The following is an 11,198-nucleotide window of genomic DNA, read 5'->3' on the forward strand; positions in this document are numbered from 1 at the left end:
GAAAAAAAAAATAATGAACAAGCTTGTTGATAAAGACATTACAATGACTGATGGTAAACTGCTGTTCAGCATACCCAAGTTCCATAAATGCTTAGAATGAAATGGATGACAATCCATTTAATGAGTTGCTCAATCAAAACATCCATTTGAGGTAGAAAAATCATAGAGGGAGTAAGCCTAGTTGCTGTAACAAAAATGCTAATACTGAAAATAATACAATAACATGTACCATGATTACGATAATGACAGCAATGACAATATAATGTATAATGAGCAATGTGCCACCACCGAAGTAATTCATGTTGAAACCTTGTGGTCAAGTCAACCAACAAATTACATCCACGAGACTCATTTACGATTTGCAGTAGAAAGAGAGTAAAAATTTAACTTAACTGTTACACTATTGGCATTTTCTTTTAATAGTCCAATAAGAAAACACCACATAAAATCTATTACAAAACAAGCCGGCAAGGACAAGTAAAGTCTGTTACTCTGTTCTTTTCTTCTTTTTTTTTCATTGGCAGAGACACACATTGTCACTCAGGGTGTCGTGAAATTAACAGAGTACTTCCTTTTCTTAATTTGACCTACAAAACATTCAGAAGGTATTGGGGCAACATACAATTTATCAAGCAGTGATACTCTCCACATGTTAAGTGTGTGAAATTGATGGCAAAAATGGGAGTGAGATTTTGTAACACTTAAATTGCAAGCATACCCTAAGCCAATCTGAACACTTAAGACTGTTTTATGTCACTGGAATGTACCTGGGCCCTGTTTTATTAACATGGGAACTACATCGAGCCTAACAATGAACCTTAAGTTGAGACAGATTCAGATCAGATCTAGTCGGGAAAATACATAGACATTCAAGGTATATTCTAGAACGTGTCAAGGTGGGTGCAAGATACTGTTCCCAAATGCCTTCATGAATTAGTTCCCAACTTCTGAGGACTGTTTGATCCTAAAATTGTCCCTAAGATCAGTTGAATTAGGATTGATTTTAAAGCCCTGTGATAGGGTCCGCTGATTTTCACTATCACGTGTGGGCAACTTTTTTTTTAGCAGTATCTCTTTGACTTGTCAAACAAACTGGGTTATGATTTACATGCAAACCATGGAAATGCAATATTTCATTACAGATTCTGTGAATTGTTGGCAACCAGGTAATCAGAAAAGAAACAACTGGCATAGAATTGACAGGACCACAAAAACCTCAACATACTTCTTTGAGACATCAATGTCAGGAAGGTATGAAATTGACCCCTATATGTGTGCTTCCTGATACTCTGGCAAGATTATCAACACCCCATTAATAAAGCCTGGAGACATGACTCATCAACGTCACTAACCACTCCACTTCAAAACAAATTTTACTGAATACACACGTCACCTAGCAGGTGAGTTTATGGTCGCAAAATATACAAAGACGATGCCACAAATCTACCAGCAGATGTACACTGTTTTGGATAAAACTCTGGCAACGCATTGATAAGCTCCTTTTATCAGTCATCAGGAAAATATAAATGACCTAGTATGCAAATAAACACAGCTCTAATACTTTTACTCTAGTCCAATCAGAATAGGAAGCTACCACAGCCAGAACTTCACTTTTCATTGCCTCTTAGAAAAAAAGGGGGGGGGGGTGACAAGGCCCCTCATTTAAGAAGGTTCCTTGACATGTCTGGCTCAAATGTCTGTGACAGATGAGAACTTGCACAGAATATTGTTACTGGTAGACAAAACTACCACACAGAGAGGGTTCATGGGAGTTTAAGGGCAAAAACAAGGACACACTTGTGTGGAGGCTTGAATAATAGGTGCTAACACTTCAGCACTCACGTGGCACACAGCATCTAGCCACAGGCAAAGACCAGTGATCATCAGTGGTAAACTCATTAAAGACTGTTTGCCAAACACATTTACTGAAAATGGGGGGGGGATGTGGGGGTGAGTAATTAGAACCTAAACCATGCTATCTTCACTCAAAACTTTTATTGAGTTTTAAACGAACTGTCTTTTTGATGCATGGCGTAAGTTGCAGTAAAGCTTTGCAGAGTAGGTCTTAGATAACAATAATCAAATGAACAAACGAAGGAACAACATAAGAAATAAACAGTCTATAGATAAATGAGTAAAGCCATAGTTTCTCTCATAAATCTACTTATAAATTCACTAATTCATCTGTTTTCAGCTTTGCTTTTAAATGGCACAGAAGTTCTCACGACATGTAATGGATGAAGGGTACACAAGAGCCCAATTGTCTCGTCTTGTAATTATTTCTGCTGCTGCTGCAAACATTAAAACATTGCCCAAATTTCTAAAAATGGAAGAAAACTGTGAAAAGCTGGCTTGTACCTTATTCTATATCGGGGTCACGCAAACTCATATTTCACGCTGATGCACTCTAGTCAATGTTAATTTTTGTAATTTCGACATGTACTGTTACTGATCCCGTTGAAGACTAGTGCCCAGTATTCTCGAGCTGGGGTGAATGGAGAATGCATGCTATTGGAATATCAGTCTGTCTTCAATGGGTTAAACGTCTGTTTACAAGATATGACCCCAATGAGCTTGATGAATTCTGTGTCTTTGCTTATACCATCACTCTGTAATTGCGTCCATGTGATTAGGAGACAAAGAAAATTTGACACTGCAACTTTTCATTCAAAGGACTCCATTGCAGGCTGAATTTTCAGCAACACAACAAATATAAATACAAAAATAATAGAAAACTTACATACTATCCAGACCTAACATTCTTGGTGATTGTACAGTATCTATAGTACAATCTACACATGTGTCACTGACATTAAATGATGACATAAATGGTATCCCGGGGTACGAAATAAAAATCAGCCACTTTGTTGAATTTTTTTTTAAAGGTTGTACCCTGGGTAGCCATAAGTAGGAAATTATTTTGGTGCTGGAGCTAGCAAGCGCTAGCCAATGCACTGCACTGCATTGCATTGCACTGAAGCACGCGCTATTGCTAGCACAGCGTACCATGCATGCATAGTATAACATTCAGTGGCATGGGAATGACTATGTACACGCACACACAGTGCATGCATTTCTCTGCGGCTGTCCTCGAGTGGACGTGAGGTGGCACTATACGATGTGGTACCCCGGGGTAACGTGTGATGCATCAAATACGATCGAGTCATGCACCCTATGTGCAATGCTCGATAAGTTTTCACTGCAGTTAGTACTTTTGTTTTGTTTCTTTAATGGGGAAAAAACAATCCTGTTTATAGCTGATGATAGAAATGATTTGCTCTTATTAAAGCACACACAGGCACATAAATACACACTCATACAAACACATATCAACTGTTTTGCCTACATCCACAGAGAACTATGTCATGCAAAACTTGTAGCAAAACCAAGATGGAAACTCATTTTAATTTCACTGCACTAATGCAAAACACTTCATGACTTGTACACGAAGTTAGTGCAATCAAAACCAAGAAAATCATCCTATTTCATCACACTATCCTATTAAAGAAGAACACTTAGTAATGACAAGAAATTACTGAAGCCTATGTGTTTACGCTTGTGAACCAACAGCATGTTTTGATTTAATTCCATTTATCTTTTCCTGGTGATGCAATTAGTTTTGTTGCTGGTTATAGGATGATTTCTATTCATCAATGCCATAAAACAAAGACACAATCCTCACATAAAAACCAATAATTTCAAGAATAAAAAATAAGAACAGATATGAAACAAACAAAGATACTTTCAATACAGCAGTTTTCCACAGAATCCAAGAGCAAAGCAATTAACTTCTAACTGCACCACCAACATTTACATACCCCTTGTCTGGGTGGCCCCTGCATTGGGGTGTTTGACAGTATTACTGAAGAAGAAAAAGAAGAATGAGCTAGGAGGACTCTGCCTACCTGCTGGTGAGATGGTTGACGGGATGCCTTCTTGACACACTTCCGCAGCCGCTTCCTCTCCGCGGCGAGGTCCCCGATGTCATCCTGCAGGCTGGAGGCCATCTTCTGCAGCTCGGCCTCCTTGAACTCAAATTCCGCCACTCGCCGCTCCAGCTCAAACTGCGGAAGGAAACGTGAAGAACAGCTCAATATCGCTTCCATCCATCACTTCCACCATTCGATTCCCACGAGGCCCTGGGCCTCTCTTTGTGGAGAGACAGGGCCCCTGAGGCACAAGATTAGGAACCATGCGGTAATGTACCATACATTCACATGATTACAGTGAAACGGTAACTGAATAAATAAGTACCTACAGGTAGCAGAAAGATGATATAACATTTCAGAGGAAAGCAGACTATAAAAACAAAATTAAAGTCACACTTGATGTCTTAGGCAGGGCTCAACATTAGTGGTAGCCCGGTGGGCCAGGGGCACCAGGTTTTAAAAAAGGTTATCTTTTTGTGGCCCATGATTGGGCAACTAGGATTCAAAATCCATCATTAGGTTTCCCATTATTTCAGGGGAATACATTTTCTTTTTGAGCCACCACTTTTTGAAATTTAAAGATATTGGTGGCCCAGACAGGCCACCATTGAAAAAAAAAAAAAAAAAGAAAAGAAAAAGTTAGTGTAGAGCCCTGCTTTAGGGCCAACTCTGATTACAGTTTGAATTATCCTTTGACATGCTCAGAGTTGGGCACTATCACTTTATCACACATGCAGCAGGCATATCACTCTATTCTTACCTCAATGGCTGGAATTTGAAAAGGTAGTTTAAATCTAGTACACAAATTACGCAAATTTCAATTGTGTAAATTTGTATCACATGTCGTGTATGCCAACATACATCCAATATCTAATGCATGTTCACAAGAGCATGTGAAGACCACGAATCCCATTTAAACCATGGGCTAGATTCAAGCTAACTGTGAATTCAGCCCACTGGATGTACTGTTAGAACAACCTATAACCAACAAAATACCATCATGAAATAGATATCACGGCAACCATTTCATTTCATTTTTGTCATGGTACTGGGCTCAGCCAGATGGCTGTTTTTCAACCCAACAGAGGGTTTTTGGGATTCCTGTTTGTCTTTTTTTGCCTGTGATCAGTGATAGAGTATTTTAATCGGCCATGCCACCCTGTGAGAGACTGCCATGGAGCTGTTTTGTAATGTATTCAAATACATGGAGCACATCATTTTGTTGGTTATCACAGGATAACAGGTAACTAGATGCTCCTGTCACTAGGTCATCCTTCCAGCCTCTCTCCACAAAGGTATCCATGGCAACCATTAACATTTGTCAAAGGATTGCCCACTTAGGATGATATTGGACTCACAGCAACTTATCTAAAATTCAAGGTCTTGATAGGGTACAGACTGACATAAGATGGTGAAATTATTAACACATAAACTGTATTTTTTGGAAATATAAATGGGAAACATTAATCTGGGATCTCCTGCATAAGACTATTGCAACATTACAATCAATGGTAACTTGGCAATCCGATCAGAGGTAACCACCAGAAATTGCTGCTTTGATTGGCTTTGGAATAGTGTTGCAATGATGGTTACCACTGATTACCTAGCTACCATTGAGTCTAAAGTTACCACAGTTTTATGCCACAGGGCCCTGATCAATTATCAAAATGTATTGTGAAGCACCTCTAGGTCAATCTTACATAAGAACAGGAAAGGGAGACTTTTCTGTAGCAATGAAAGGCCTTGGGATCATTCTCCCTCCTAACCTTAATCTCTTGGAGATCTTTGATCTCTCCCTCCTTCTCTCTCAGCGCCCCTTCACACTGCGCGACAAGACGGTCACATGACTGCACTTCGTCTCTCAGCCGTGAGACGGTGTCCTCCAGACATGCTGAAATTCGAGCGATCAGATTCGAGGTAAGAGGTATTTTTCAGTCCCCAGAGCCAGCAGTCGCACATTGTCAACTCAGATGATAAGAAGTTATTCAAACTGTGCCAAAGGTACTTCAAAGGTACTTCAAAGCAGAATGACTTTGCAGCTAAATGACCTACAAATGGAAAAATCTGCGATACCAGCTAGCAGTACTGGAAACCATGTCAAAAACACTGCATAGAACTGATTCTATCAAATAAAAAGAAAACCAAATGCACTGTGAGACAGTAATATTTTCAAATTGATCAACTTCAAATGGTACCATTTTCATGATTTTGAGTGATGATGATCATGAACTCACAGTTTCATACCATAATCGGAAAGCACTCAGACAGCATAGACCTCCGCCAAGCAGCTCATTTCCATAAAATACACGCATGATGCAAATCACTCAATTTCCGCATATAAAAGCTTTTTGTTTATGTCATTAGCTTCCAGCTGCCTAGCCCCTTGAGCAGAGCACATGCTTTTCGCATGCATAGAGATAAATGTAAACCTTCTCGCAGCTTAAACTCTCAAGTTCATTGAACCTATGCCGAAAGATTAAAAAATTGTTCAAAAATCCACAAAAATTCCCAGATCACTACCAAAATTCAATCATTTGTTCCTTGAGTCATTATCATTTTTTTTTTTTTCTGGAAGTTACATTCAAATCCGTTCACAGCTTCTTTTGAGTTATTTTGCACACAGACAAACAAATATACCAACGCCAATGAAAACATAACCTTCTTCCTTTTTGGAGGTAAAAATTGTGTCATAATGAAAAATTATGGATTTCAAGGAAAGGCTATTAGCTCTCTACTAAACAGTTTGCCAGAATTCATCTAACTGAAATTTTGTCCAAAAAAAAGCAACATGAAATGGATGAACTGAAAACAGTGTATGAAATTGACTAAAGAGGCACCAGGTGTCAACTAGCCCATCTCACTAGGACCTGGTCTGTTGAAACGACCACTGATGTGAATGCATCATAGAACTTATCCCACACTTTGGAACGTCACTAACCCTTATCTGACTGCAGTAAGGAGTTGAGTCTGATGTGGCCGACCAACTTTTCCTTGGTTTCCTTCAAGCTGGCATCTTTGTCTCTGCACTGCAGGCTGAGGTTCTTCAGCTGAGAACAAGTAAAAAGATTATAAATTAAGCACATCAATTTCATTTGTAAACAGGAATGCTCCCTTTTCCTGACAACCCCCCCCCCCCAAAAAAAAAAATAATAATAATAATAAAATAAAATAAAACAAAGAAATAAAACACAAACAAAACCAAAGAAACATCTTTTATATGAAATGACACCTATCAAGCATCATTTGTGCATTTCTCAATCAGACAATAGCTTTAAATGTCTTCCACATAAACATTACTATGAAGATTCTGGGGGTAACACATGTTTGAACATACTTTTTGGGGATCCCACTGAAAAGGTACAGTTAAAGCAAGTTTTACCATGGATACACTTTTAATATGAGTGATCAGTTTGGAGTTTCAGGAAAATTTTTTGTTTCCTGACCGCTGCCACGGTAAATGCCATTATTGGAACTTACAATGATGAAGAATCTCCTGCTACAAAGAAGCTATGAGTCAATAGATAAATACCCCGCTACTCATAAAGGTCAGTTTTGTTGCATGAGTAAGCAGAATTTAATATCTTTACCTGAGTTTCCATGTGCTTCTGTGTCTCTTGATACTCTTCCAATAGTTTGAACAGATACAGGTCTGATCTTGGTCCATCTGCATCAAGGAAGTCAAGGCACGAAAAAGCCATTGTATTAGATTACAGTATTTTGATCAGTCTGCAAAGTCATGTTTATGTTCATAGTTGTCAAACAATAGTAAAACACACTTCACACATGCACACATTTGGTTGCACTTAAACAGATGGTGCAAGTTTGTTTGTTTAATTTGTTCACGGAGTTTTCTCAGTAGAAAAACAACAAAACATAGGTACAGACAGCTATGCAGTACAATGACTTCAAATATGTTCTCAGGGAGAGAACCTTTCAGCATTTGCCTATATTACACTTGTAAGGGTTTTGTCACTTCTTACTAGTGTTGCACATAACATTCATCAATTCTTTGATTTTCCTCTGCATTGATACTTGCAATCAAGAGTGATACAGAAGTGATACTTATAAACTTGTACATACTGCTATTGTAATACAAAGTCAAATTTTCGGACACTTTTAAAGCTTTTTTTGCAATATCTGTTCAACTCAAATAATACTCTACAAAATCATACTTATAATAATGTATGTTAAATATATCAACCTACTTTTTCCCAATATTGGTTTTGTTAAATACATCATAAGATTTCACAGAATCGACAAATATTATCATCTTGTCAATTCCCCAATATTCGGACACACACACAATGCCATTACGCATACATGTACAAGGCCGCTGAAAAATGAGCGCGAGCCAGACCTTGTTGGCGCAAGGTTGCATCGGGGACGTTGCAGCGTCCGTTTGTGTCCGAATTTTGGTGACTCTGCACTTGCATCCAGCCCCTGTACATTTATTTACTGCATCGGCACGTACGGAGATTTTGTTTTTCTTTTGTGAATTTGAGGATACCATTAATTGTACACTCTGAGCTTGCGTTAAGCGAAAAATCTCACAACAGAACGGTGTAATTTTTCAATTTTTGGCGCTCTTTTGGCGACCCCAATTCTTTACACGGGAACTAATTTGTGCACGCTTTGAAAATGTTACGGCGATTTTGCATTTTTGACAGCAAAATTTGGGATTTTAGATGGATTTTTTTTAGGTGACTAAGGCACTTTCTTGTGGTGGACGAGTGTGCCAGTATGTGAAACAATGTGATATGCGTGTGTTGTGACAGTAGTTTCTAGAATTTGCTGGCTTGTGATATAAAGTGATAAGCAGATAAGTGTCCGGATTTTAGAGGCCGGCCGAAAATTGGGGCTTTTATCAGGGCCTAGACTGTTCTACTCTAAATACTGGTACCGACTAACGTTAGATCTACCGTACCACATACATGGTACCAGTAAGGTTATGTATAAAAATAATGTAAAATTGTAAATAGAAACTTTTGATATTCGATATGAACAAGTAGAAGACTACTGAAATGCAGGAAGCTCCCAAGGTACTTCACTTACTTTGTGTCTGGTTGAGCTCGCCACTGCATTCATGATCCTGTATCTAAAAGAAATCACATGAAAATGGTATTGATGGATATCTACATGTAGAAAATTGCTTGTCTATCGACACTACATAACAAATTTTCCAATACAAGGGACCGTGCGATATGGGGTAGGTCTACGTGCATCATTCATTCATTCATGGACTAGCTAACGTTAGACACTCTACAACTACTTGACAAAAATTGCACTGCAACGTTAACTGTCGTTTATTCTACGATTTAGACTTATATCTAATACAATTTCAATTCACTACATCAGGAAGATGGTATAAGGAACTTACAGTTGACGCACACAGCTTTGATTTCGTCGAATTTAGTTGTGAATTTGGCGCGGCATATTCATCCGTCTGGACAGCAGCATCCGACAGCGAATATTGGAAATTTTCTGGCAACAGATGGCGCTCGACCTCGTCAATATCATGAGATCTGCGCTTCGCAGTCCTCTCAGTTAGCAGGTGCTCATATAACTCGCAACAGAGCTTTCTTGACGCGTCCAGTCTGTCAAAAAATTGAAGTTTTTACAGGTAAGTACTTATAGATGACGATGATGCATGATAACAGTATGCAATGCACAGGATATGTCAGATAAGCTGTCTACAGCGGCCACCCCTGTCTATACCGGCCTCTCTTTGCGTCTCCCTTGGGTGGCCGCTGTAGACAGGTTTGATGTTATCCGACTTTTGTAGTTTAGCTACCATAAACTAACACACAAATCCCAACTTTTTAAAACAATTCAGTATGTATACACTTGTACCAAGGGGTGGGAGAGACCTCCCTGCTTGTATAGTTAACACAAAGCAAAAATATTCGAAGATATTGGGAACGACATGACAACTATTATTGTGTCACACATTCGGCGTCCAGTCTACTCACTCCTCTCGTAGAATTTGCCTCGAGCTCGATTCGTCGGCCAATGTTTCAGTCAGTCTTGTCAGTTCATCCTGCGGAGCAAACAGACAGACCATTACCTTTTGAATACAAAAAAAAAAGAAGAAGAGAATGTGACATTTGTAGTTCTCGATTCTTTTAAAAGAAACACAAATCATACTCTGTTTAACTCATAATGACTTTCATGAATGGTCTCTTCGCAATAACATGACTTTAAATCCCCCAAAATGTGAAGTTATGACAGTATGTTTCTCCAGAAACCCGGCAATTTCAATCCCTCTTTCAATAGGCAACAAGATTCTCAATACAGTTGACAAAACCAAAGTATTGGGCATCACCATTCAATCAAACCTGAAATGGGATTCCCATATGATCTGACATACTGAAACTGTGTAACAAAAAACTGTACATGCTGAGGTGTCTGAAAAGACACAGATTGCCATTGCGTGACATGATCACAGTCTATTGTGGATACATCCGACCTATACTTGAATATGGAGCACCTGTTTTCAGTGGCAGCTTAACAAAAGAAGGAAGTGATCTCCTTGAAGTCATTCAAAAACGGTCTTGCAGGATAATACTAGGCGACAATAATAATGAAGCACTTAAAATTTGTTCCTTCGATAAGCTCAGAAACAGGCGAAACAAGCTTTGCCTGGATTTTGCTACCAAAATAGTCAAAAACCCATTGTGTAGTGATTGGATTCCTGTTACTCAGAATGTCAACTGCAGCCTACGTAAAAGACCTAGATATTGACAATTTAACTGCAAAACAAAACGGTTTCAAAGTAGTACCATTCCCTATCTTATACACTTATTAAATGAATAGCTTAGTTTTGTTTTGTTTGTTTGTTTTGTTTTATTTCTCCTCCATAAAGTGCCACAGAGTATTTATCATTTCCCTCATTATACAAATTATTATGTGCATGGTTTGTGTTGCCAGAGAGTATACCATCAATATAAAAAAGATTGTGGACCACAGGGTAAAGGGTTTAATGACAAGTTGAATCATTCTCGGACACGGTTCAAAATATTTTATAATGTTATCTTTCAGTGTTTTGGTGTTTTATTACGTGAGATCAAATTCTGGTACAAAATGTGCAATTTATATCATACAGAGTGTTGGTTACATACAATAGTGTTTATTTGCTGGTTAGATGTACGAGAGAGTGTGTGTATAAGTAGAATGAAAGTTAGGAGAGAGAGAGAGAGAAAGAGAGGGGGAGAGGTGGAGAGAGAGAGGGATATAGATGTGCAAATATCAGACTTTCTTAAAACGGTTTCA

At 38.6% G+C, this 11,198-nt stretch overlaps 1 protein-coding gene across 1 annotated transcript in view; it reads right to left on the bottom strand.

The window, feature by feature from the left end:
* The window catches only part of LOC140235188 (uncharacterized), a 75,674-nt gene extending 65,684 nt beyond the window's left edge, over positions 1-9,990 (bottom strand). The window contains exons 1-7 of the mRNA XM_072315257.1: positions 9,899-9,990; positions 9,307-9,523; positions 8,982-9,018; positions 7,517-7,593; positions 6,868-6,976; positions 5,696-5,820; positions 3,906-4,064 (exon numbers count right to left, since the gene is read on the bottom strand). Coding sequence (XP_072171358.1) covers positions 3,906-4,064; positions 5,696-5,820; positions 6,868-6,976; positions 7,517-7,593; positions 8,982-9,018; positions 9,307-9,523; positions 9,899-9,990 — 816 coding nt within the window. The remainder of the gene's footprint in view (positions 1-3,905; positions 4,065-5,695; positions 5,821-6,867; positions 6,977-7,516; positions 7,594-8,981; positions 9,019-9,306; positions 9,524-9,898) is intronic.
* Between the last annotated feature and the right edge of the window lie 1,208 nt (positions 9,991-11,198).

The sequence above is a fragment of the Diadema setosum genome, chromosome 1 (genome assembly GCF_964275005.1).
Source record: "Diadema setosum chromosome 1, eeDiaSeto1, whole genome shotgun sequence".
Classification (NCBI taxonomy): Eukaryota; Metazoa; Echinodermata; class Echinoidea; order Diadematoida; family Diadematidae; genus Diadema; species Diadema setosum.